The 27,395-nt window shown below is 59.9% G+C and overlaps 1 protein-coding gene across 1 annotated transcript; it reads left to right on the forward strand.

Annotated features, from left to right (window-relative positions):
• The first annotated feature begins 737 nt into the window (after positions 1–737).
• THBS2 (thrombospondin 2) lies at positions 738–26,417 on the forward strand. The gene is made up of 22 exons (XM_004769620.3): positions 738–1,191; positions 3,661–3,733; positions 5,160–5,716; positions 6,918–7,002; positions 9,532–9,728; positions 11,300–11,440; positions 11,933–12,029; positions 13,925–14,095; positions 14,301–14,477; positions 15,166–15,339; positions 15,747–15,874; positions 15,945–16,097; positions 16,503–16,721; positions 17,463–17,570; positions 18,185–18,344; positions 19,510–19,628; positions 20,226–20,460; positions 21,719–21,946; positions 22,360–22,631; positions 23,248–23,345; positions 24,483–24,622; positions 25,434–26,417. The coding sequence occupies exons 2-22, from the start codon at positions 3,682–3,684 to the stop codon at positions 25,439–25,441; spliced, it is 3,519 nt and encodes a 1,172-aa protein (XP_004769677.1). The 5' UTR covers positions 738–1,191; positions 3,661–3,681; the 3' UTR covers positions 25,442–26,417.
• Positions 26,418–27,395: the final 978 nt, after the last annotated feature.

Below are 27,395 nucleotides of genomic sequence, written 5' to 3' on the forward strand. Positions count from 1 at the left end.
CGGGTCCCTCTTGATCTTATCTTGCTAATTTATATCTACGATGGCTTAGAGATAACCCCACACAGTCTCTTTAACATTCTTCAGTGGAAGCTTGACCTGTCCACTGCTGGGCACATTGATGCCCAGTCAGCATGACGGCTGTCTTCCCAGGACCAGCCCATGCGGCTGACCCCCCGTCACTGTTTCTGTCCCCTGTCCACGCTGCCTGGGGTCCACCTCTCCCTCCTCTGTCTGCCTCCCCCTCCTCTGTTATCACCTCCTTGGGACCACTGTCTACACTGCTGTGGGAGAAGTTGCTCTCTGGGGAGGGGCAGGGTGTCTGACGGCTGCCCCATTGTTATTCTTGAGTCTTTCCTCTGCGGGCTGTCCCGTAAGGGAGCCCATGGAAGCTGACGAGGATTTGTCTTGTCACTGGGGATAACGTGTCAGAGGGCTGTGGCCCCGTCCTGGGCGCTCGCAGGGGAGGCTTCCCGTGGGGTCCAGACAGCACACGGGGCAGGGTTTGGATGAAATGAATCCCCCCTCTCCTCTCTCTCAGTCATCGAGCTGCAGAAAATAAAAGTTTCCAACTTCTTGGGCCAAATTCCTATTTTGCACATGATAAATTAATTCAGCCATAGAATAACCTCACCCATACATCGACTCCTCCCCCCAGCACGCCGCTCTGAACCTTACTGACGGGGACCCGTCTGCTTACACAGCCCTTCTCCGTCTGGCTGATGTGAAGCTTACTTAAAACCCCAGAACTTGCAGACTTTCTCTTAAGCGAAAAGGGGAGTTCCAGCCAATCTTGCTGGTTGTATTTATAGCTTTTTATTTCCTGAGAGAAGACAGGAAAAGCGAGAGCTTGCTTTCCCCTGGCGAGGCTCCTCCTCTGTGGTCCCCAGCTGGAGGGCCGGCCGGGGCGGGGCGGCACCAGCACCCGTGTGCCAGGTGCTCGGAGCGAGTGTGGGATCGGAGGAGGATTAGGTCACTCCTTCGAAGGATGAATTGAACGTGCTTCCTCCCGTGTCGGACTGACAGCACCACCCAGAAGCCCGGAGCGTATAAAGCAGCGGCTGCCTCCGGGCGGCCAGTGCGGCGCCGACCCCGGCTCGTGTGCGGCGAGCGCTGAGTCTCCGGCTCGCCGCAGACCCCGGCCTCGGCCTCAGCGCCCGCCTCCAGCCTCGCCACAGCTGCCTCGCGGGCCACGTAAGAGCTTCACACAATTACTGAAAAATCATTGCATTGTCTTTACTTTTTGGAAATGGCTGTTTTGATTTCTAAGAAGAGAGAAGGGAAAAGCGCCTCCTAGATTGGCAGGGGGAGGTCCCCCCGCGAGCAGGGCTGCCGGGAGCAAGTCCCCGGAGCGTCCTGTCCGCCTCCTTGGAGGGCGTTGGGGCTGACGGTCCTTGCGGCACTCACTCGCGTGCCTGCCTGTGAGTCTGCCGCAGGCCCGTGTTTTCAGCTTCAGAGTAAGCGGCCCCCAGAGTTCGTTGTGGATGTGGGGGCCGTGCGGGAGGTGTTCGAGAAAAGTCCTCCTCAGCAGCAAGAGCACAGGGAGATCCTAGAGTCTGCGATTCTAAACATTACTAACTCAGAAGTGTCTTTGAATGTCACTAATGGGTCACGTACAAGCGCGTGAGGACCCTGGAATCCAGCTGTGATGCCAGCGGGGCCGATCCACACAGGAAAGTCTGCACCGTGGTCCCCGGAGGGGGCTGCTGTGTGGCCGGCGGGGAGGCTGTGGCGGGGGGAGGGGGCTCCTAGGTGATCGTGTCCCTCTGATGGAGGGAACTAGGATTCGCTCAGGAAAGTTATTGCTGCTTGGATTGCTGATGTAAAAGAATTTTAAAAGGTTTTTATGCGTTCTAATTACATTCTGTTGCAGAAAGTCTTTGAAGTCTTTCTTTGGAAAAATGAGAGCCCAAACCCAGTGAGTGTGTGGAAGTCAAGGGCCCGGAGAGGGCAGCGTGCGGCTGTGTCCGTGCTGCGTGTTGTTCGGGCCACAGCGCGCAGTCCGTGCGGCGGCTGTCCCTGCGCTCCTGCTCCTGGCTCGACCTCGTGAGATGAGATGCGACCCCCTCAGTCCTTTGGCCAGAGTCCCGATTCCGGCGACACTCCTTTTTTGGGGACCAGGCAGTTTGGTTTTGTTAGCAACAGAGTACAAACTGCTGACACCCAGGAAGCTGGGCCTCTAGAGCTTGAAAAAAGTGCCTTTTGGGGGGATCATACTTTGCCAGAGTCAGCCATCCACCTTGGTCTGCAGGGGACAGACAGCACACATCTGGTCGAGGGGACACGGGGGCCTTCTGGATGCACTCACTGCCGTTCACACTCGGTGGCAGGGGTCACTCTGGGTTGTCTAGAGTGCTTCCTTGTGACCTCGGTCCTTGGAGAACCCAGATAGCAGGTCCGGGCACAGCCGTCCAGGGCATTCAGCACACGCCCGTGCCTGCCGTGCCCGCCACGCCGCGTGCGCCCTTTACCGGGTGCACTCGCTCAGCTCGTTTCTCACAGTGACCCTGTCTGTGGAAGCTTCAAAGAACTGCTCTTCATTTGACAGGGGGCCTCAGTGGGGTAGGAGGGTGAGCAGGCCGCCCCCGGGGGCACGGCGTTGAGCCTGCCCACGAGGGCCCGCCGCCTTGCAGTGTGCGGCTGGAAAACAAGCCGGCCCACGGACTTGTTTGTGGAGAGGCTGCGTGCAGTAGAGTCAGACTCGAGAGGGGCCCCGCTCCCGGGGAACCATCCTCCACCCCAGGAACCTCAGCTTCCAGGTCACCAGATCCTTCTGGCGAGGGACGCTGGTTGGCTTTCTGCAGCCCTGAGAAGCTCATGAGCTTTGCTCTCCTCCTGGAGGAGACACTGGGGGCTCAGCGGGAAGCAGCCTGCTGCTGGGAGGGACCTCCGGGCCCCCTGTGCCGGGCAGGATGCTGGCGCGGGAGCACCAAGGCAGGGAGGGCAAGGGTTAAGCGCAGAGCAGGCTGCGGTCCAGCACTCCTGAGTTCTGGCCCAGCGTCTGCTGGCCTGAACCATGCCAGCTGAAAATCCTCAAGGATGGAAAAACAGGCCTGCAAGAAAATAGAACAGCCGAATAAAAGCGATTGCTAAGTGGAATGCTATTTGTGTGTGTGTGTGTGTGATTAGGATACACCAAATTAAATTTACTTCTCCTGCATGGAGTTAATATTTATTTTGCTTAAGTTATGGACTTATTTTTTTCTTGACTATTTACTCAAAGAGGTCTTCATAGATGATTTTCTAAATAATGCTGATACTTTCCTAAATTCATGCTTCCTGGGTTTAAGTCTCGGCTACACTTCTCACCAACAACATTGCTCTGGGCAAGCACTTAACTCTTTGGGGCGTTCATTTACCCATCTGTAAAATGGGCATGGTAATAACAGTATTTGCTGCTCAGGTCAGTATGAGGATCAAATAATATGAACATTGAGATGTGATTAGTTCAGTGCTTTGTCAGCACATGCTGGTCCAGTAGAAACCAGCTGCAGTCAGAAGTTCCCCTTCAGAAAAGCCAACTTCTTATCAAGCGTTTACTTTCCACAAATCCACTTGTTTTTGATTCTGATGCACAAACTGTCCATGTGAGTGAAAATCCCAGGCAACACGGAGAGTTGCCGCCGTGTATGCCTGTGTGACCAGGGTCTGCTTCCTCCGTAGGGCTCAGCTGCAGACGGCAGCATGACCTGGACGCTGGTGCTGCTCGCCCTCTGGGTCTCATCTAGCGCTCAAGGTGAGTGCAGACAGTGTCCCTGGTCGTCCGGGGCTGTTGAGTGCCAGCAGCTGACGTGACTGCCATTCCTTAGAACATCTGGAACCTCCTTCTCAATAAATATTTACTTACTTTTGAGGCCACATAATAGGAAATTACTTATTTTTGGAGAATCTAAGTATTAGAGAAAAATACTTTCTCCTTGACACACAGCATTGGCTGTGCACACTGAGCCTTTTCCCCCCACCTGCTGAATTTGTAACTGGAAGTGGCTGGTGCTTGAGAACTCTCTGCTTCCCACTTTTTCCCCACTTGAAAATGTATCATAAGTATTTCCCCACGTGTGTATTTTCTTACCACATGGTTTTGTGTAGTACGCTGTCGGGAGAGAACCCGGATATTTTTAAGGCCAATCTCCATCGGCATCATAAGTTTATTATCGTGAGTATAAATGACGCTGCCGGAAGTCCTTTTGTTAATAAATCTCTACTCACATTTGTGATTCTATCTTTAGAAAAAGGTCCAAAAGTAAAATTGCTGAGTCAAAGTTTTAAACTACTGTAAGAATTGTTGTCACGTTGCCCAATGGCTGTAGTAAGGGTCGTGGAATTCACAGTCGGATCAGCAACACTGTAAATGTAACGTTTGAACTTGCCACGTACGTAGGAGATGGAAAGCTATGCTTCCCCTAATATTTCTATTCAATTACTTTGAATTATTTAACCCATTTTATTTTGGGACGGTCTGATCACTTTTCTTTCCAGTCATTTGCATGGTGACTTAAAACTATTGACCTGCAGACTGGAGACCCGCCACTGTCTCAGAGCCATACCCAGAGCATTCAGTAAGACTCTCAAAACTACATCTGTGAAATAAATGATACAATGTAACTTGTGTAATCACAGAATATGCTTCTGCAAAGTAAAGAGATACAATGTAACTTGTATAAGTCACACGCTCTCTATAGGAAAGCAACATGTAATGTAATCCTAACAAGACAGAGGCCCTTTCCTTTGCAGGATTGTTTTCCTGGGCAATCACATGGTAGACACAGGGCCACACCTAAGCCTCCGATCCGGGGGTGGGAGAACAGGAGACAGATTCCAGAAGGTTGTGTGGAGCCTGACTTGGGGCAGTGCATCCTCCCCTGAAAAAGTCTGGCTGCGGAGCGTGCCAGCTAATCTAGACAAAGTGCTCGGCTTTCCTTCTGGCATGGGCTCCCGCTGTCTTGGGGCCTCGCTTTGGGAAGCAGCCCAGAGACAGAGGATAACGGTTTTACGTGAGAGCTGTCATTAAAGCCCTAGGAGAAAGGGGGGATCCGGGGACACTGAGGCTGCAGTGGCTCCGTCACACGTGACATCACGGTTTGCTCCCTGCCAGTAAAATGCCCTCTGGGCTTGTGCTCGTCCTGTTTGCTGGCAATCACTCTGCTCTGTCCCCACTGCAGCCGGTGCCCAGGACGAGGACATGGCCTTCGACCTTTTCAGCATCAGCAACATCAACCGGAAGACCATTGGGGCCAAGCAGTTCCGGGGCCCGGACCCCAGTGTGCCTGCCTACCGCTTCGTCCGCTTTGACTACATACCACCAGTGAACGCAGATTACCTCAGCAAAATCGCCAAAATCATGAGGCAAAAGGAGGGGTTCTTCCTCACGGCCAGCCTGAAGCAGGACCCCAAGTCCCGGGGCACGCTCCTGGCTCTGGAGGGCCCCGGCGCTTCCCAGAGGCAATTCGAAATCGTCTCCAATGGCCCAGCAGACACGCTGGACCTTACCTACTGGACAGATGGTACCCAGCACGTCATTTCCCTGGAGGACGTGGGCCTGGCTGACTCCCAGTGGAAGAACATCACCGTGCAGGTGACGGGGGAGACCTACAGCTTGTATGTGGGCTGTGACCTGATCGACAGCTTCACGCTGGACGAGCCATTCTATGAGCAGCTGCGGACAGAGAAGAGCCGGATGTACGTGGCCAAGGGCTCTGCGCGAGAAAGTCATTTCCGGGTACGTGTGGCAGGGTCACGGCAGCTGCGTGAGGCGGGTTGAGGGAGCTGGGAGCGGACCAGCAAGGGCCTCTCTTAACCTGATGCCTGTGCTGGCGCAGGTCAGGCCTGGCCTGGGAGACACACGCCACCGTGCGTGGACACACAGAGACATGCACATGCAAACGTCACCTGTGTATATGCACACGCACAGACCTACACACTCACGTGCACAATCACACGCATGCACGCACGCCACTGCACACGTACACATACACACACTCGTGCACACTCCTTTCTCAACCGCAGATAAGCAGAGGTGTGCTTTCTCACCTGTGCAAACGGTCACGGGTTTCCAGACGGAAGACTGATTTGATGACCGAGACATCAGTCCCCTTCGAACGTTCTGGAAATCCCAGGCTCTGCATGTGGAGTCTGCTGCCCGCTCCCCGTTTAGCACTGAGATGCTAGGAGATCTGATTTACAGCCGTGCTTTTTAAGTAAAGGGCTGTGGATTTATGAGGGGCTAGCTGCACGTTCGTCTTAAAATACATTCACGCTGAAGTAGATTTTGGAAGCTCTCTCTGTGTCCACAAGCGTCTAGAACCCGCAGTGGGGTCAGTGCTTTGCTCGCCTCCAGATCTGCCTTCTTGGGAAATCAAGGTGCTATTGAATTCAGTTTTTGGAGGAGAAGGCGAGCATCCTCACCGGTCATCGAACTAAGCCCTGGTGGCCGTCAGGGAGGTTCTGTGGGCCCCGCCAAACAAGCCGCTGACCCCTCACAGGGTGGAAGGCTCTCTCCCCTGAGAGAGTCCACATCTGTGAGTAGAGCACGGGGCTTGTGAGACCATTAGCCAGGCGCCGGCAGCCAGCAGAGTCCCCTGCAAAGGACGTGCAGCCCAGAGTGTCCGAGCGGACGTGTTTGGAAGACAGAATCACACACGCGTCTTGGGGCCACCCTCACGGCCTTCCCATGCGATCCCTGGTCTGTGCCGCGCTGAGAGCAGAGCCTCAGTGGTAACGGACACGGGACGACCCACGCCAGCACGCGCCAGCAAGCGGAAGCATGGAGAGAAACGTTCTCGCTTTTCCTTACATGTTTGTACATTATGGATTCATATTCTATGTCTTTTATATATTATGTAAATACCTTATGTGTTTAAAATGTCACCCAGCCCAGTGTCAAACGTTTGATGTCTGTCCGCTGCTCTCTTTCTCTCCAGGGCTTGCTGCAGAACGTCTACTTAGTGTTCGAGAATTCAGCGGAAGACGTCCTGAGCCAGAAGGGCTGTCAGCAAAGTCAGGGAGGTAGGTGTGTTTGAGCACCGCACTCCGCGTCTCCTTTCTTGTCTTGGATGGATTTCTACCATGAGGTGTGTGCATGTCTGTGTGTGCATGCGCGTGAGCGTGTGTGAGTGTGTCTGTGCATGTGCATGTGTGCACATGTGCATGCGTCTATGTGGGGGGCACTCGTGGGGATTTAAGAAAAATATTCTAATAAAGGGATTACTGTCTTTGAGTGAGTTTGCTGGTCAACTTAGACATGTTGACATCTGAAAATTTATAAACTGCCTGAAAGATTAATTTTGAATATATTTTAATAATCTAAAATAATCCATTTTATGTGCCAAAAAGCTGATCCATGCATTTTAACATGAATCCATGCAAACTTTCCAGTCTGTTAGTGGTGAAGACCACCTCTGCAAGCCAGCAGCTCTGGTGGCCGTGGTTAGCGGGGGCTTCTCACGCTCCTCACAGCTGCGGACAAAGCCCGAGGGAAACCTCCACACTGTGGGACCCACTGACATGATCTCACATCGTCTGTTCATGCCTGGTTGCATTTGCCTCCGGCCGTAACCGGACAGCCTGTTCCCGAGCATTTGCTTTATGAAGCTCATCCCGCTGGGGTCCGTAAACTCAGCATCAGTAAATCTTCAAAGTACCTCTGGGATGGGGTAGAGGCGCTGGGGCTCTGGGTGCATGGTGGACGGAATGACTCCCTGTAGGCTGGCCGCCCGCCCGGTCCCCCTTGTGGCTCCTTCTGTGAGTTCCTCTCACTGAGACCCTTCTTCGCGTCAGACGGTGCCGTCGAGGTGAATACCGATCACTCGCTCACGCTCGGTGGGTGGCATCTGTAGGGCAGGACGGCGGCTCTGAGACCCACGCTCCCCCGCGCTGGGGCTGGACCCGGCCTGCGTGGAGCTGGGACCCTCATGTCCGCCCTGCCGGAGCTGGACGTGCCGCTCCGCCCTGCCGCTCGGAGGCCGCGCCTCTACCGTCTGCACCTGCTCCCGGCTGGGCCGTTCACCTCGGTGCAGGAAGGGAATCCCGAGAGCCATGTTTGGCGGACGGTGAGGGGGGAGAGGCTTGCAGTGCCTGCTCCCGCCACACAGGCTCCCACGATAAGCCCCTCGTGCGTGGTACCTGCTGGGGCTCTGGCCTCATCCCGTGTCTCCAGCCTGGCTAACAGGCCAACTACCGGTCCCTGTGATTTAAGCCACTGCCTTTTGGGGAGGAACGTGCTTTTTCAGAAAAGACTAGGATAGGAAACAGACGTCTGATGCCAACTGCTCAGGAAGGTTCCACAGAGAAAGCAGAGTGGCTCTTGGGGTGTCCTGACATGGGAGCTGTGCCATGTGACGGGAAAGCTGAGCCCCACCTGGGTGTTGAGTTCCTGGAGACCCTGCAGCCTCCACAGCAGAACAAGAGGCTCCCGTCTGGGTCCAGGTCTAACCACAGGCAAGACTGCCGCATGTCTAGTCAGAGGGGGATGGACGCCGTGACTGTGGGGCATCCCGTCCTAGGGAGGTGCTCTGTGGCCTGTCCGAAATCAGGCGGCGGTGGGCCATGGGGTGCATTCCTGGACGCAGTATTGTTTTTAATCTGATACCCGGGAGCACTGGCTGACGTGTTTATGTTTTGGGGTATGTGCCCCTATCCAACCAACAAGCCGGGGGAGCTCCCAAGGTCAGGATTGTGGCAAGGATTTATCACAGCAATAAAATCTCAGCAGTGGGAGGCCCTGCAGGGCGACAGTGTCCATGAGGTGTAACTCAGCAGTGAGATGCTGAGATCACAGGGCAATTTACTCCTGTGACAGTCCTGTGCTGGGGGCCATGGTCGTGTCCAGGCTGGCCCGGCTCCTGCGAGGGAGAGCCCCCTCTCTGGACTGGCCCAAGCCTGTTTCCAGTTTGTGTCCCCACCACGTATGTCCTGTGGTGAGGACCCCAGAGGGTTTGTGTGGCTTCAGGGACAGCGAGGGGGTCCCCTGGTCGAGCGTCTGAGGGGTCTGCCCTTCCCTCCAGGGCATGGTGCGGGGCCCACAGAGAGAGGACGTGAGTGCGAGAGAGGCCTGGTGAGGTCCTGACCAGTAGGAGGACTGTTGCATCTGCCTCGATGCGGAGCAGGCGGCCCCAGTAAAGGGGGTTTGGGCTAGAGAAACGGGCTAGTGAGGTTGGGGAGCCGTGGATTTACCCAGAGCACGTGGTCGGAGGCCGGTCCGGCTGGGAATGGAAGAGACAGGCTGTCCCGGGAGATCGTCTCCTCCTGTCGGTCTGAGTCACTCGCGGGCCCGACTCCGCCAGGCGCAGACCGTCTCTGACCGTCTCCAGGCTTCCGCCTTCCGCTGCCACCCTGCTGCTGAGCGCCACGGTCGCGTGGCCGGTGGCCGTCTGTGGTGCTGCTGGCAGCTGTCCCCGAACGGGCAGAGTGCTGTTGGACCAGCAGGGCCGTGACGGATGCCGTGCTGTCATGTGTCGTTCTCGGGTGGACCTTATGCCGATGGCACCCCCTCCCCGTGGTCAGGCCACACTCACCGCCATCCCTGTGCTTCCGCAGCTGAAGCCAACGCCATCAGTGAGACCACAGAGACGCTGCACCTGAGCCCTCAGGTGGCGCCCGAGTACGCGGGCCCCGGCGCGCCCCGGAAGCCGGAGGTGTGCGAGCAATCCTGCGAGGAGCTGGGCACCATGATGGCCGAGCTGGCGGGGCTGCGCGTCGTCGTCAACGAGCTGCACGAGAACCTGCGGAAGGTGGTGGGTGCCGGCCAGCCGCGGCAGGGCCAGGGGGCAGGTGGGGGGCAGGGACCTCGGAATCCCAAAGGCCCACGGGCTCCACGTGCTCAGGACGGTTCTCAGCCAAGGGACACGCGTGTCCCCAGCAGACACAAGTTCCGAGGGCAGGGAGGCGCTTCTGTGGGAAGGGTGGGTGCAGTGGGGAGGGACCACAGAGGTCTGGGGAGTTAGGGTGTGGCCAGGACAGGAGCAGCGGGTGACCAGCACATCAGGGAGGAGACAGTGACTCGGGTGACAGCAGCCGGCTTCTCTGGGGACGTACCCTCTACTGGCTTAGGGGACGGGAAGAGGGTGGCGCCCGTGAGAAGGGAGGGAGCACTGGGGACGGTGCCGAGAGTCTGCCCGTCTGGGGGTGCCCGTGTCCACCCTCTGCCCCATAGGAAAGGGCCTGGGGCTGGGTCTGACTGTGGCCCAGGATGGGTGGGACCAGCTCCGTGTCCACTCCATGGGGAGGCAGAGGCAGTGGGCACGGTGAGGGCAGCTCACGGCAAAGGCTTAGCGCCTTCTGGAACCTTCCAGTGAGTCTGTGGCTCTGGAGTAGGAATGGAAGCAGGAGCGCCAACCGTAGCCCCACTGCCCCCCGTGTGTGGGGCCACAAGTCAGGGATTGGAGGCAGGAGCGTCTGCTTTGTGGGCCTCTCACCCAGCGAGGGGAGGGTCTTCTTGGGAGACGTGGGTGGCCTCGCTGCCACCGACCCTGCATCCAGGGCTGTCACACAAGCAGAAGGAGATGAAAAGGGCTTTGGGACAAGTTTGCTTAGCTTGGAGTTGGGGACAGGGACATGGATGACCTCCCAGAAACCTCCTGGATAGTGTGTTTCTGTGCGTTTTGGGGCAAGAGTGGACCCATGCCTTTCTTGTGATTCTCTTGGGGACTGTGACCCACGCTCCTACATGGGGGGGAGACACCCACAGCCCGTTGGCCGGAGGAGCACTAGAAACACCTATTGGGGGCGGCCCATGTCATTTTCACATACTTGATTCTGTCTAAAGCCTGTGGTCTTCCCCTCCAGTCTGTAATCCCCGAGACAGCAAGAATTAGGTGTGTCCTTGCCACTGGGCTTCAGACCAGGCCTGTCGCTTCTGCAAGAATGGGTGAATCCACATATTGACTGTCAGTTTTCAGTGGTGCTTGGCCGGCAGGGTCCCTTCTCTGTCCAGCACTGCCGGGCGCTGGGCCCCGAGTCACGGTCACACCCAGGGCTAGAGCCCTCTGGGCAGACGTGCCGAACAGTGAGCTGCAGACCATCCGTCAGTGGGGCGTCGGGTGTGAGCGGGACGCTGTGGAGGGCGATGGTGACAGGGCTGCTCTACGATTGCCATGACATGACCCTGCTTGGGGGAGGTTCCGCGCGGCCTGATGCCATCTCACCGAGGGGGCTGTGGCGCCCCACGCAGAGCCTTCCGCAGAGCCGGCGGCTCCAGTCTAGACCACAGGCACTCTCAGGTCACGGAGGTGCTTTCCTTCTCGTCTGTGGGCATGAGTGGGTACGTTGTATTTGTTGACACTGAAACGTTGCCTCAACCTTGCAGTCCAACGACAACCAGTTCCTCTGGGAGCTCATCGGCGGCCCGCCCAAGACAAGGAACATGTCCGCTTGCTGGCAGGACGGCCGGTTCTTCGCAGAGAACGAGACGTGGGTGGTGGACAGTTGCACCAAGTGCACCTGCAAGGTGAGACGTGGGGACGCGTGTCCTCTGAGGGCAGAGAGGCCTGTGTGGGTGGCCGCACTCCTGGCTTCCCTGGTGAGCCGCGGAACGTGTGCAGCCACGTCGGGAGACCCAATGTGGGGACCTAAGTGAGGCACCAGCCAGCCCCACTGCTTTGCACAAAAGAGATGAGCTCCAGGGGGTGAAAGACTATTTCACGGGAGGCAGGAGGCAGCTGGGGCAGAGCTGGCCGGCACCCGTAGCTCCGGGCAGCTCCATGGGGCCGGGGGGGCAGGTCACAGACCACATGGTGATCGGTAGGTAACTTGGCCTCTTGCCCTCGGGGAGCGCTCCCCCTTTCCACAAAGGGCGGCCTCGGGGGTCAGCAGCATGCCGAAACCGGGCCCTCCCGCCCCATGCACGGGCACAGCCGCCCCCCAGCCCTTGCCATCCAGCCCTCGCACTGATGTTTGCTCGTTTAAATGAGTGTTTCATGGACCCCTTTTTTGTCTGCAGAAATTTAAAACCGTTTGCCACCAAATCACTTGTCCCCCAGCGACCTGCGCCAACCCGTCCTTTGTGGAAGGAGAATGCTGCCCGTCCTGCTTCCGCTGTAAGTGCGCGCGGCGTGTGCCGCCGCCTGCCCACCTGTCTGTGCCTGCTCGCTGCCCTGCCTGCTGACCCGCCGCTGGCCAGGGCCTCACCCCTGTGAGCTGGACGTGGGGGAGGACGCAGGCCGCCTCGCCCCGAAGCGGTTGGCACTCACGGTCCGCGCTGACCAGGAGTCTGAGTGTCCTTGGAGTTCAGGCTGCCGTCCTGTCACCGGGTGAGGAAGTGGACTCAGTAGCTGCTGTGCAGGGATAGAGCACCGCTGGGAGCTGGGCACTGCGGGTGTCAGGGCAGCGTGTCACCCTGCCGGCGCACCCCACAGGGAAAGGACCACAGGAACAAAGCCCACCGGAGCCTCACCCCTCCCCACTGCTTACAGATGCACCCCCAGGAGCAGACACGGGGTGGGAGGGTGCCCACGGGCTGAGCCCACGTCTGTGGACAGCCCCTGGCCTGCAGCGCTCTGGGGAGCCAGGGTCCAGCGGAGGCTCAGGTCCTCACCCACGTCCTGCTGTGCCGTGTCGCCGGCCCCTCACCTGGGGGTGGTGGCTTTGCGTGGACGCCTTCCCAGGCTTCGCTGCCCCTGTGTCCCAGCCGGGGCAGCCCCGGGCAGCTGTCCCCCTCTCCTGCTGCTGAGCTCCGCCACATCTGTCCTTCTGGGAGCCACGTGGGCCCCTCTCTCCTTCCCTGTGTGAGCGTGCCGGCCACTCCGGGAGCGTCCGGGTTCCCGGAATGTTTGTTCTCTCACGGTTGCTCATCCTACCCTGCCTGGTCTGGGGCCTTGAGGCCGAGGTCACAGGCTGGGGACGCCCTGTAGGCTTTGCCCCCAGGGCCGCCCCTTCTCACGTGCCCTCTGGATGCAGCTGGAGAACGGCAGGGCAGTGAGGTCAGGCTCTGACACTCTGATTTGGGGCAAAATATAATTTTTCTGGGGCTCAATTCATTGTCTGTAAAATACGGGAGAGTTATGCCGCCTACTCAGGGTTAGTTTTTTTTTAAGATTTTATATTTTTTAAGATTTTATATTTTTTTTTATCTGAGAGAGAGAGACAGTGAGAGAGAGCATGAGAGGGAGAAGGTCAGAGGGAGAAGCCGACTCCCCGTGGAGCCGGGAGCGCCATGTGGGGCTCGATCCCGGGACTCCGGGATCGTGACCTGAGCTGAAGGCCGTCGCTCAACCCACTGAGCCACCCAGGCTCCCAGGGGTTAGTTTTATGATTGAAATGGACAGTGTCGAGGCAGACGGCGTGTGCGAGAGCCTGATGCGCCTTCTGAGTTGATACGCACCGTGCCTGGCGCGAGGCGGATGATGAAAACACGATCCCGAGACCTTATTCTCATCTGGTTTCCTGCGTTCTGGAATGTTGACCCCTTGCAGGGCGTGCACCCCGAGGACGATGCGGGAACCAGTGCGTTTCCTGTTCCCCGACAGGCCTCTTGCAGGAAGTCACTTACAGAAAGTCATCACTCAGAGGATTTTCTTTGCAGGAAATTACCTTTTTGTTTAACTTGTGGTGATTTAAATTGTCTGGGACTAAATTTGGTGACTTGTAATCAACCAAAATTGAAATATTTCATTACCAAGTGTCACTCAGCAACGGAGGTTAAAAAGGAAGCATGTTAAGTCTTAGTACGTCCCATAAAGCCCCGTGTGGACCTGATTTCAGACTCTTTCCTGTGAACCATCTTCAGAAATCCGTAGACCCCTTCCCCGACGCTGGTGGGGAGCGTGGCTCGGCGCGCAGACGGTAGACCCCAGGGCCTCCGCCGTGCTCCGCGGCGCACCCCACGCACCTGCCTTCCCCAGCACGCGGCTTCCGCCTCGCAGGCCCTTTGCGGGCCAGTCTGTCCCGTGGCCACCCTGGGCGAAGCTTGACAGGCCCTGTGCTTCCCACCCAGCGCTGGACGGCGAGGAAGGCTGGTCCCCCTGGGCAGAGTGGACGGAGTGCTCTGCCACCTGTGGCTCAGGGACCCAGCAGAGAGGGCGGTCCTGTGACGTCACCAGCAACACCTGCCTGGGGCCGTCCATCCAGACGCGGGCGTGCAGCCTGGGCAAGTGTGACCATCGCAGTGAGTGTCCAGGCCTCTGGGTGTCAGGGCTGCAGTGGGCATCGCTCTCCTGTGGGTGGGGTTGGGCGGGGCTTTGGGGACCCCTTAGGCTTGTCCGGGGGCTCCTACGGGGGAGGGTCCTTCCCCGGCCGCTTCTCTCCACTCCTGCATGTGAGCAAACGTGGGGCTGCGGCCGCCCTGACATGCGTGTCCTTGTCTGTGCCAGTCCGGCAGCACGGGGGCTGGAGCCACTGGTCACCTTGGTCGTCCTGCTCAGTGACCTGTGGCAGCGGCAACATCACGCGAATCCGTCTCTGCAACTCGCCCGTCCCCCAGATGGGGGGCAAGAACTGCAAAGGCAGCGGCCGCGAGACCAAGGGCTGCCAGGGCGTCCCGTGTCCGAGTAGGTGGGGCGACGGCTGGGTGGGAGCGGGTGCTCGCGGACGGTGGGGCGCGGGGGTCTGGGGCCAGGCCCGTTCCTGCCGGCGGCCGTGGGACCGGGCCCGAGCCATCGAGGCACCACCAGACCTCGCTGGCTGCATGCTGGAAGCGGGCCTCCGGGTGACTCCGGATGGCCTGCGAGCCCTGACCTCACCAGAGCCAGCCCAGAGAGACGACAGCTCACCCACGATTCAGGAAAACATCAGCTTGTACCGTGGGCACTGTCGCTGCGCGCCCTTCACCGGGGCCCACGTGCAGGGCCCAGACCGGTGGGTCTCAGGGGACGGCTGGCTCTGCAGCTGGACCGGCAACCCAGGGTGCAGGAGCCCTCTCCGAAGCCCCGGTCACGCCCTGCAGGACAGCGGCGAAACGGAGAGTGTGGGGAGCTTCCCCTCACTGCCGAGCTGTCCGTCGGAACGGATGCGAGCTCTGCCATGCCGGGGCCCTGGGCCAGCGGCCAGCTTCTCCTCACGGCATCCGTGTGATTTTCCAGAGGTGAAAACCACACCCGCCGACATCCCCGGTCTGCTTCACCCCGACTCAGTGCCATGAGCACGCACTCTTCCCAGTGTTCCAGCCCCACACGGGGACCCTGCTCTGTCTGGCTTAGGTCGCCTTCCCCATCAACCCTCTGTGCTCTCTGCCTGCAGTCGACGGCCGGTGGAGCCCGTGGTCGCCGTGGTCAGCCTGCACCGTCACCTGTGCCGGCGGGATCCGGGAGCGGACGCGCGTCTGCAACAGCCCCGAGCCGCAGCACGGGGGCAAGGACTGCGCGGGGGACGTGAGGGAGCATCAGATGTGCAACAGGAGGAGCTGCCCCATAGGTGGGTGTCGGGGGCGGCTCCGGACGCGGAGGATGTAGGACCGAGTGCAGAACAGCAGAAAAATAGGGAAGAAAGCTCAGCTCTGTGCACTCGACCGTAACTGCTCTGATCGCCGAGCTTATCTGTGTTTGCACATAGACACGGAGATGCGCGCTGTGAGGGAAACGTTTTGTGCTACGACAGCCGTCCAGGCTCCCTGCAGCCCCTGTACTTCACAACCCGAGGATCTATTCTTGAGGTGGCGACTCCGCCAGAAGCCCTGGCCCCCGGAGTAACTCAGTTTCCCTGCAGCGAGCCCCTCCTGATGCAGGCAGCACCTGCGTCCTTCTGCGAGGGGCTGGGGCGCGGTCCTGTGCTGACCCCGCTCCGCGTCCTGTGCTGACCCTGCTCTGCTTCCTCCCACGCAGACGGCTGCTTGTCCAACCCCTGCTTCCCGGGAGCCCAGTGCAACAGCTTCCCTGATGGCTCCTGGTCCTGTGGCTCCTGCCCTGTGGGCTTCCTGGGCAACGGCACGCACTGTGAGGACCTGGACGAGGTGGGTCCCTGCCCCGGGGGAGGGGAACTCACGGGGACCGGGCCGGGGCTCACGTCAGCATGCCCCGCAGTGCGCTGTGGTCACCGACGTCTGCTTCACCACGAGCAAAGCCCACCGCTGCGTCAACACCAACCCCGGCTTCCACTGCCTGCCGTGCCCCCCTCGCTACAAAGGGACCCAGCCCTTCGGCGTTGGCCTGGAGGCAGCCAGGACTGAGAAGCAGGTGAGGACCCCGACCCTTTGCCCTGGGGAGAGGCTGGAAACCCATCGGGGAGAACCTGGGTATTGCGCAGAGGGGGCGTGAAGAAGAGCAGGGGTGGCCTCCCTAGGGCGGGCAGAGGGCTATGGGAGTGGGAGCCTGTCCACCAGCCCCCCTGGACCACCCTGGTGGGTGCAGAGCACAGCTTTCCTGCAGGAACCCAAACGGACCAGCTCGGACATCATGCCAGCGCCGCTCGGAAGCCGCTGGAAAAGCCTCCAGAGCGAGCATTGCCCCGAGGGTCTGCATGCCTTCCCGGCACCTGCTGAGGGTCCCCGCTGCCCTGCGCTGGTCCCCGAGCACCCACCTCACACCCTGCTTGGGAGGGGTGAGGTCCATGTGTCCGAGCCATGTGGCCCTTCCCCACAGGTGTGTGAGCCCGAGAACCCGTGCAAGGACAAGACTCACTCCTGCCACCGGCACGCGGAGTGCATCTACCTGGGGCACTTCAGCGACCCCATGTACAAGTGTGAGTGCCAGACGGGCTACGCGGGCGACGGGCTCATCTGCGGGGAGGACTCGGACCTGGACGGCTGGCCCAACAAGAACCTGGTCTGCGCCACCAACGCCACGTACCACTGCATCCGGGTGAGCGCCAGGCACGGCCCCAAAGGTGCCCACCCACAGGCTCCTGGGCTTCCTACCTGTCCAGGAACCCCCATTCGGGGTGGTTGCGGCTGTTCGGACGTGACTCATGGGTCCACACGATCGGGGGCTCTGGGGTTGTGGCGGCGTCCTCTGCTCGCTCCCCACGGCTCCCTGTGCCAGAGAAGGCTCATGTTTCACCGCATCTGTGGGACGGGGGGCCTGGGCGTGACGGTCCTGGGATCTTCGCTGGCTCCAGCTGTAGCCCCGGGGGTCTTGGTCTGTTTGGAGGCTGGGACTCCTGTGGGGACACAGACGGGGACACAGAATTGAAACGCAGCTCAGGTGTGAATTATGACATCGCTGGAGTGAAACAAAATGAGTTTTCTAAGGACGCCAGTTGCCCACTTGTGTGAAGAGCTGACGGGGACGTGATTTGGACTCTGTGATGGGAGCTGGCATCACGGGGAGGAGGCGGACGCGGCGGGCTCAGCCCTTCTCCAGGCTCTCAGGGTGGCGGCTCTCCCCCTCTCGGGTTTTTGCTCTCTGGTGCTGTTTCATGGGGGTCCCGGGTGAGGGATGTGAGCCTCCCTGTGTGGCCACGCTGGCCACAGGATGTCGTCTCCAGTACAGCCTTGCCGGGCCGATGACAGCTCCCAATCTCCGGGCGACCAGCTCTGTGCCCACAGCCTCACTCCCCCGCCCCCGCATGTGTTCTCACTCGTGTGCGTTCTCTGCTCGCAGGACAACTGCCCGCTGCTGCCCAATTCCGGCCAGGAAGACTTCGACAAGGACGGCACCGGGGACGCCTGTGATGATGACGACGACAATGACGGCGTGGACGATGAGAAGGTGAGGCCGGTGGGCGGCTCTGGACCTCGGGGTCGGGTAGCCAGGGAGGGGAGCCTCGGGCCCAGGCCCCCGGACACGTCTGTGAGCTGCATTCCCGCACACGCAACCCGGCACTGGCCGGGCACGGGCCGCAGGTGCTCTGCTGGGAGGCCAGCGGGAGTTGGACCTCTCGGTGGCTCAGAGGCCTGCCCGCCCTCCTGGGGGAGCCGGCGATGAGCGCGGCCATTCCCCGGCGAGTGACGGGCCGTCCCCGCAGCCGGGACGCTTCCTGTGGAAACTGTTGCAGGACGCGAGTGAGTCTGCGTGCACACGGGCGCACAGCGCTTGTGGAACAGACCCCCGCGGCTCCTCATGGCTCCGCCACATCCGCCTCCCACCGACCCACGGACCCTTCACCACCCGCCTGCTCACTTGCGCGACGGGGATGCGTGGGTTCTCACCACGAGCCACACTGTGTGTCATCGTTGTCGCAGGACAATGTCGGATGCATCAGTGGCCACCCAGTGACTTGGTGGCAGTGACGTGTTGGCTGGGGCTGACTGCGCCGTCCGCGAGGGCCGCTGCCCCTCCGGCTCCCGCGCGGGATCCCAACTCCTGCCCTTGCCCTTCCGTAGGACAACTGCCAGCTCCTCTTCAACCCCCGCCAGTTTGACTACGACAAGGACGAGGTTGGGGACCGCTGTGACAACTGTCCGTACGTGCACAACCCCGCGCAGATCGACACGGACGACAACGGAGAGGGGGACGCGTGCTCCGTGGACATTGATGGGGACGGTCAGTCCTGCTCCTTGACGTGGACACGAGTTCCTGAGTTACTGTCCCCCCACGGGTGTGGCGTAAGCCGGCCGCTCCGTGTGCTGGCACCGGATGAACCGTGATGAACCGTTCTAGCGGCAGCTCAGCCTCACCCAACCCGTCCCTCCTGGGGTCAGTGGGGGTCGCCAGCCTCAGGACCTCCCTCCTAGAACCGCAGACACGGTGACTTCCTTCTCGTGACCCAGGCCCCAGCCCTGCACCCTGTGTCCTTCCCACTCATCCCCATCAGAGCGCAGTCCCGTCTCCCAACAGATCGTGCCTCTGAGACGTGTCGGACGGCAGCGCCGGCCCCCTCTCCCTGTCTCGGGGTATCCCTCCCTGGCCCTTGTTTCTAACAAGTGATGAGCTGGCCGTGGGGAAGCTGCCGGGGGTCCCCCAGGCGTCAGGAACTCCAGCACCTCCCGCTGGCACTCCACCCGAGAGGCTGGGGCCCCGGCAGGCAGCCGTGCCGACGTCTGCAGGCTGGGGCCAGCGGGTGCCTCTGCTCTGGCCGTGGCCGGACCCGCCAGCCCTTCCTGGGGGTGCGTTCTCGCTGCCCTCTGCATCCTGACCCCTCGGGCCCGCGTGGTCCTGGCCGGAGTGCCTCGGTCTGTCCTGTGTGTCCCGCTGACTCAGCGGCTGTGCTCTCCAGGGTTTTGCCAGCAGCGGACGGGGTTGTGTGACCCAGTGTTCTGTCATGTCCCCGTGGCTCCGGTGCTGACGGGACTCAGCACTCGGCACCATGGGCGGGGGTCTTACGATGAGGTATCGCGGGGAATCGCTGGCCTCGGCCTCTATCGCCTTTGCTCCGCGGAGCAAATGGTGACGGGGCGGGAGCGTGCCCCAGGTCAAGGCCTAGGGGACGGGAGCGAGGGAGACGGTCCGCATGGTGAACTCAGCTCGCCGTGAGAACACAGCTTCTTGTCGTGCCGCGTTGCCCGGAAACCTCCGCGAGCGGCTCTGGTTCAAACTAGGGGGATCTGGACTTTGACAGGAAACCTGACATGTTTTCCCACGAATGCAGTTATGGCTCCACTTCACCATGATCTTAGATCCTCGTGGTTAAATGGATGTTTGGCTCTGAGTTGCTCAATGCAGTAGGAAAAGCTCGGTGCTCTTTTGTCTTTCCCTGGATTGCCCACAGACGTCTTCAACGAGCGGGACAACTGTCCGTACGTGTACAACACTGACCAGAGAGACACGGACGGGGACGGCGTGGGCGACCACTGCGACAACTGCCCGCTGGTGCACAACCCGGACCAGGTAGCTGATCTCATGGTCCATCCGCTGAGTCTGCGGGCAGCGCGGGTCGGGGGTCTGTCCCTTGTGGACAGTCATGTGCTTGTGGCTGTCCGGCTGCTGTGAGAGCAAGCGGCGGCACCGGCGTTTCAGCAGTTGGACTGAAGCCGTCACTGACCCGAGCGTTCACTCCCGTATCTCGGTGGCCACAGGCCAGATGCCCGGCGTCTTCCGCCCTTCCCGGCGGAGCCGTGCCTCCCTCCACTCATCTTCCTTTCCCAGAAGCAAGCGGGGAATCCGCTTCTCCTCCAGATCTGCCCTTGGAAGACGCAGTGAACAGAACGCGTCGTGGTCGGGCGTGGGCTAGCCTGTCGCAGACGTTGTCCAAGAGGCACTTGGTTCTGTGGCGTTAATTCTTTCCAGTCCTCTTCCCGTGACGTGAGCCTGTGGAGAGCTGTCGTGGCGGTGCAGTGTCCTGGCGCTGCCCCCGGTGCGGATAGCCCTCCCGGGGACACAGCCGCGCGCGCATGAGGCGGCCCAACCCCAAGGTCCACGGGACCCCCAGCCTGGCGCCCCACGCGCTGGGCAGACACTCAGCGTGGGTCTTGCTCTGTCCCCCAGACTGATGTGGACAACGACCTCGTGGGAGACCAGTGTGACAACAATGAGGACATTGACGAGGACGGCCACCAGAACAATCAGGACAACTGCCCCTACATCTCCAACGCCAACCAGGCCGACCATGACCATGATGGCCAGGGCGACGCCTGTGACTCAGACGATGACAATGACGGGGTCCCCGACGACAGGGACAATTGCCGGCTGGTGTCCAACCCGGACCAGGAGGACTCAGACGGTAGGCGCCTCAGCAGGGAGCCCCGGGGGCCACGTCCGTGGAGGAAGTGGGGTGCTGTGCTCTCCCCCGGGAGAGCCCGCCGGGCCAGGCCAGGCTCCATGTGCCCCGTGCCTCGGGGCGGCTCTGCGTCACAGCTGTCGGTGGTCTCTGCAGAGAGGCCCCGCGACAGGCAGGACGAGGCGGGGGTCTGGGTCACGCCGTGTCGCCTCCTGACGGTGAGGGCTGCGGTTTGCCATGGACAAAGCAACAGACAACGGAGGCTGTGAAATATCAGGAAAAGGGGCAGGTTTTCTGGGCAGCTAAGCCCACCCAGGGAGCTGCAGGGGGACCTGGGACCCCGGGAAGGTCTCCAGCAGACAGTGATGTGCACGCTGTGCCCAGGGCTTCTGGGGGAGCGTGAGAAAGTGGTGGCAGGTGTGGGAGGCGCTGCTTGGCCTTCCAGAGCGGAGATGGGGCGGGGGGCGTCTGAGCCACGGAGCAACAGGTGCACAGGGACGCGGGGCCTGGGGCCGGCTCCGGGGGTCCCCTCCGTACCCCTGAGCCATGTGCCTGATTCCTGCGGGACACGAAGACCTGTCTGGACCCACGGCGCTCGCTCAGGCCACCCCGTGGTCATGTAGGGGAGGAGCCGGCTCGCAGGAGGGCTCAGGGCTTCCCTGTGTCCTCACGTGAGTGTGCTCGCCTGCGCCCGTCGGCGGGCCACGCACCGCTGGTTTCCAGAACGTGACGGGAAGTTAGCTGCACGCGGTACCTTTTTCTCTTTCCGAAGCAATTGACACTCACGCGCGCTAGTGTAGGAAGCGGCCGTTGTCCTGGGGGCGGTTGTGCTCACCGCAGACTAGCCATTGCGGGAGCCATGGGTCCCCCATGAGCAGCCGGTGGTCTGGGCCCGCCGCACACCCCCACCCCTTCCACCACCTCGCTGGACACGTTGAAAGAAACTTCCAGAAAAAATAAGGTCGTACGTCCCCAGGGATAGTCATTTGTAGAGTCAGAACTCTGCTTCCGATGGGAAGATTAGGGGCCGGACGATGAAGAAAGGTCGTGACGGAAGTTCTATTGGACCGCAAGCCGCGGTGGTCCAGTGACACCCCCAGAGCCCGCAGCCCAGGGCTGCGCGGGGACCCTCGAGGGCTGGCCGGGGCTGCCGCACACGGTCACCGCTCCACGGCGCGTCTCCTCGAGCTGTGAGGACGCGCCAGGGAGGCGGGCGGCAAACCCTCTCCCCCGTTTCTCCTCCTGCTTGTGCCGGCGGCAGGCGACGGGCGTGGGGACGCTTGCAGGGATGACTTCGACAACGACAGCGTCCCCGACATCGACGACGTGTGCCCCGAAAACAGCGCCATCAGCGAGACAGACTTCAGGAACTTCCAGATGGTGCATCTGGACCCCAAGGGCACCACTCAGATCGACCCCAACTGGGTCATTCGCCACCAAGGGAAGGAGCTGGTGCAGACGGCCAATTCGGACCCCGGCATCGCTGTCGGTGAGCCTCGCGCATGGTCCTTCCTGGCTCCTGGGGACGAGGTGCCCACGGAGCAGGCAGGAGGCTTGCGGGGGGGGCGGTTAGGGCGGTCTCGCGGGAGTCCCCACCCTTCCATGTCGGCCTAAATGGTCTTGCCAAGGGCCTGGGGAGTCACATGTTTGCAATCTCACATCCAGGATGCCATTTTATGCTATGGATTTGGTCTGTGAAGTGCTACATGACACAGCACGGCTCCGCCAGCATCTAGGACGTGGGATCTGAGCACGTTAAATGCCCCCGCGTCCGAAGCGGCCGAGGCACGGAGCCGCAGTGGACCTCGTCCTGTGCGCATCCGCGGGTCCCAGGCCAACCTGGCATCTCCCCACAGGCTGTTTCCGACCCAGTCCTGTGACTGAATGTTTCCTTGGCACCAGGTTTTGATGAGTTTGGGTCTGTCGACTTCAGCGGCACGTTTTACGTCAACACCGACCGGGACGATGACTACGCCGGCTTCGTCTTCGGCTACCAGTCCAGCAGCCGCTTCTATGTGGTGATGTGGAAGCAGGTCACGCAGACCTACTGGGAGGACCAGCCCACCCGCGCCTACGGCTACTCCGGCGTGTCCCTCAAGGTGGTGAACTCCACCACGGGGACCGGCGAGCACCTGCGCAACGCTCTGTGGCACACCGGCAACACCCAGGGTCAGGTGAGGGCACAGGCCACGCCAGGCCAGGGTCAGGTGAGGGCACCGGGCCACACCGAGCACTGGCCCCTCAACATGGCCTGCGGCTGCCGCGTTCTCTACGGAGCAGGCTCTGCCCCGTCCAGAGTCGCCCGGCCACGGGGCGTCATCCGCTCGGACTCACCAGTCCGAGCTACACCAGTCCTAACGCTTTCCTGCGCAGACCCTCCCTGCCTGAAGAGGCCAGGCCTGGCGCTCTGAGAAACGTAGCTGATGCTCCTCTTGTAGATTAAGTCTGTCATTTCTACCTTCTTCTAGAGAGAGGGAGAACCCGGTGTTCAGTTGAGGTTTTAGCCCCAGGCCTCGTGTTGAGGCAGAGGATGCAGGACCCGAATCCCCGGCTGGCTCTGGCCCAAGCGCCGGCGCTCGGAGCCCGGGACCGCATGGCTTCCCATCAGGGGATCCTGTCCAGGCTGGAGATTTATGCAATGAAACCCCTCAGACGGCAACGTGGCTACCCGAAGACCGGGGTGGGGGGGGATTCGCTTGCCCAGTAACGTCTTTATTTCGCCTTCGGTGCCGTGGGACCGCGGTCAGGACTCGGGTGCCCGCTAGACTCGGGACCGGTGTGTTTTCCCAGGTGCGTACGTTGTGGCACGACCCCAAGAACATCGGCTGGAAAGACTACACCGCGTACAGGTGGCATCTGACCCACAGACCCAAGACAGGCTACATGAGGTGAGTGGGACTCGGGACCAGCCCGTCCCCAGGGGACGCCCCTCCGCGAGGAGGTCTGCCTTTGTCCCGGGCACATCACAGGCCTTCCTCCCCCGCCCCTCCCGGCACACCAGTTACGGGGAAACGCTGAGCGACGGAAGCGGAGAGCGTTAAACTTGCCACGTTCATGGAACTCAGAGGAAGAGAAACGACTTTCCTCCTAATGAACATTCTGGGCAGGGACAGAGTATCCATCGTTATGATGTTTTAAGGATTTTATTTATTCGTCAGAGACAGAGAGAGCGAGCGAGCAGGGGGAGAGGCAGAGAGAGAAGCAGGCTCCTTGCAGAGCAGGGAGCCCGATGCGGGACTCGATCGCAGGGCCCGGCATCATGACCTGAGCTGAAGGGAGACAATGATTGAGCCACTGAGGCGTACCAGAAAGTGCAAATTAGCTGCTTCTTTGCAAATGTACCTTCGGTCTCCTTCAGAGAACAGACTGGTGTTTCCGTCTGACCCTGTGGACGGCCGCATTTAAAGCCATCACGGAACCCTCACACGGGTCAGGCTGAGAGGATTTTGCTCTTTTGGCGTGACAGTGGTTGTGAGTGGTTTGGATTAAAACAAATATGGATGATTTAAATCAGGTGTTTGTTTTCTCCCGAAGTTAAACTTGGCTAGAAAGTGCAGGACTGGGCTGGGTTCTTCCCAAGGGCTGGGAGCAGGAGTCTGCGGTAGGAGTGAGCGGCCCGGGGCAGGGGCAGCCCAGGCTGGCTGTCTGGCCGCCGTGCTCGCTCGCCCGCGGGCCGCCTTCCCGTCAGGGAGGCCTCCACGCACGCCGTCCTGCTCCGGGCGTTCAGAGATAGCCCCGTCCTTGCCGCCACGAGGGCCAGCCTAGCGGTGGGGACAGCGGGCACGTGGCGTCCGTGCCAGGGCAGGCTGTGGTGCCCCGTCAGTGCGGCCTAGAAACCGTGCCCCCGCCGTGGCGGCTGTCTGGCTCCAGCCATGGGGACCGAGAGGCCCCGCTGAGGCCGAGGGGCCCGCTATGGGGGACGGCGGGTCTTGGAGCCGTGACCTGTTGCTGCTGGGGGCTGGCGAGGACGGAGCTGACCCCGACCCGCCGGCGCTCACCCCCGCATCCTTTCTCTCTGTTTGCAGAGTCTTAGTGCATGAAGGGAAGCAGGTCATGGCGGACTCAGGACCCATCTACGACCAAACCTATGCCGGCGGGCGGCTGGGGCTCTTTGTCTTCTCTCAAGAAATGGTCTATTTTTCGGACCTCAGATACGAGTGCAGAGGTGGGTGAGAACCTGGCCGCGCGGCGGCTCGCAGCGCAGGGACCGGGGCAGGGACGCGCACCTCAGCGGTCCTGTCGTACAAGCAGCGCGCTGGGCCGCGAGCGCCGGCTCTGTTCCGGCGGCCCGGTTGCTTTTCCTTCAGTGTCTGTCCTGAATCGAATGCTAATTCCTTCGGCGGAAGCAACACGTCCCAACCCACCGGCTCGGCCTGTTCATCATCGTATGTCCTCTGCACATGCTCTGGACCACTAAGGCTGTTTTAGGCTGCGACCTTGCTATGGAGGGGCGAGGCGGGAAGGAAGGGGGGAATAGGGAGGGGCAGGGAAGGGGGGAGGCCTGGACGGGAGGGGGAGGAGCGGCGGGAAGGCGGTTCGGGCAGTTCCGAGTCTAGGAATAGATTTGAATCACAATACGGCAGACCTGGAAGGCTGCCCCGTCCGTCTGTCCGGGCGACCTGCACCTTCATGAGCACATGAAACATTCCCTCCTGCTGATGAGGTCAGGGAGGCTCCAAGGTGGCTTTCAACCACCCCACGCTGGAGATCCTCATGAAGCGGGAAAGGGAGCCCGAGGGCGGCGCTTCTGGTGTTGTGGTGTCTGTTCCGCTCTCCCTCGGTCGGGCCGTCTCTCCAGACGTGACGTGTCCGCCCTCCCTCCCATGCACACATCGGAGCATCCGTCCGTCCGTCCATCCGTATTGTGGATTTTTTAAAACGTACGATGATACTCAGGTTCCAGGTAGAACCAAATAAAAGGAAACCAAGCCCGCGGTCCGGCTGTCCTAATTCCACTTATGGCTGTTTGCTTGTAGACGTGTGAGCGGAGCCTGCCGCACCTCCAGAGACGTACTGTAGACGCTGCGCCCTAGACCCCCAGCGTGCGGCTGCTTCCAGCTTCTCTCTCTTCAGCAGCAGCTCCTGTCCTCGACCTTGACACTGAGGGTCATGCACCGTCATGGACCCCGAGCCCGCGTGCCTTCGGAGGATCCGTGTTGAAGGTGAACGGGCAGCCCACTCCAGGAACACAGCGTGGGGACACGCGAGACATTGTGCAGTGACCATGAGCATGGCATTACATCGTTTTTTCCTTGTTTGTTTAAAAAGAATGACGTTTACATATAAAATGTAATTACCTATTGTATTTATGTGTATATGGAGTTGAAGGGAATATTGTGCGCAAGCCACTATCATAAATTAAGCAGGAGAAACATTGCTATGTGACTTTCAGTGTTTGCCATGTCCGTTCCAGTAGCAGGCAGCCCCATCCGGTCGACCCCAGAGACGGGTCCGCCGGAGTACGGCGAGCCGTGGGGGCAGAGAGGTCGGGAGACCCGCCACACGCTGGGGAGCCAGCTGTCTAATCGGCACGTTAGCAGTAAGGAGAATGAATGAATGCCCTTCCCCCACACCCCTGCCCACAGCAGAAGCCCCTGTCCGTGGCAGAGAGGGGCAGGTGTACCCGAGAGGGGACATCCGGGAAAGCAGCACGAGCACGGGTCCCAGTGGGGGTCCGGCAGAGCCTCCCACCCGACGGGCTTGAGCGACCTCCTGGCCGGCTGTTCCCTGACTCTGCTCTCTTGTTGCTGGGATTCCTGCTCAGCCCCCTTGCCCGTCTCCACTGCTGGAGCACTGACCAGCAGACGGACGCCTCCGCCAGGACACCTCTGCCGTTCAGTCCCGTTCTAGGCTTTGAAACCGGCCAAAGCGGCTTACCGAATCTGGCAACACTTTCCACTAAGGTTCCCGTTAACAGATGTTTCCTTAATATTTATTAAAAGACTGTTGGTGCAGCTTCATTTGCCAATAACTTATTTTAAATATATCACGTGACACATGTTGCATGATTTCTGGGAATAAGGGTGTAGCACATCTAGGATAATATAAAAATCCAGTTACCACAAATGCCTCCCTATCAAGATACAAGCTTTACCCGATCACAGTATTATGGTGCCGTGATAAAGCTTAACACGGGAGAGAACACGTCACTGCTCGTGGGGAGTTTATAGCGGAGCCTAAACGACGCTGCGGCCGGCGGCCGTGATTCCGTCTTTGTGCTCGTTGCCGGTCGCTGTACATGGGATTTAAGACTCGGAGCGTTAAAGAAAAAGCAGCAGCAAGCCTTGTCAGATGCAGCCGTTAACCAGTCATACGAGTGTCGTGCATCACGTGTGTGTCGCACGTAACGTGCGTAACTTACACAAATTCGCGTGTGTTTGTTCTTTGCCTTAAATTGCACGATCTTTCCACAGAAAGTAACAATCTCACTCCACGTGAGGGGCTTGAGAAGAGAACTTGGTCTTGTCTGAGGCAAGTCCTGCTCCCCTCTCCGCTGACCGTGCCCGTATGTCCGTGTATGCTAGAGAGGACGCACAGCTTTGGTCCCGGCGGGCACATTCCATTTGATAAAGTCGCGCGTTGCTTCCTTCGAGGTGGATTTTTTGTTTTGCTGCACTTTTCTGTGGAGCCGCGTCCCCAGGACAGGGGCGTTGGAGCTCGGACTGGACGGGACGGTCACGGAGGCCGCGGAGACCGCCGTGTTGGCGTCCCTAGCCAAACAACACGGCGCCGTGGGAGCCGATGTGAATATTTAGACTGTACCACAGTTTTTTGGTATATTATTTATGTTTTTTTGAACACATTTCTCTTCCAGATTGAGGACACTTCATTCTTTCTGCCAAAGACTGTAAATACTTATTTATTTGTTCACATGGTCAACATTTCACCACGGAAACCCTGCATTTAGCTAGAGCCTCATTTTTATACTTTGAGGATTA

The sequence above is a fragment of the Mustela putorius genome, unplaced genomic scaffold (assembly GCF_011764305.1).
Source record: "Mustela putorius furo isolate JIRA1106 unplaced genomic scaffold, ASM1176430v1.1 tig00000450_pilon_pilon_pilon, whole genome shotgun sequence".
In the NCBI taxonomy this organism is placed as follows: Eukaryota; Metazoa; Chordata; class Mammalia; order Carnivora; family Mustelidae; genus Mustela; species Mustela putorius.

Coding starts and splice junctions, on each gene's coding strand:
- THBS2 (XM_004769620.3), top strand. CDS start 3,682: ATGACCTGGACGCTGGTGCTGCTCGCCCTCTGGGTCTCATCTAGCGCT. Junction 16,098..16,502: donor CAGCCAGGACTGAGAAGCAG/GTGAGGACCCCG, acceptor CCTTCCCCACAG/GTGTGTGAGCCCGAGAACCC. Junction 19,629..20,225: donor TGGTGCACAACCCGGACCAG/GTAGCTGATCTC, acceptor TCTGTCCCCCAG/ACTGATGTGGACAACGACCT.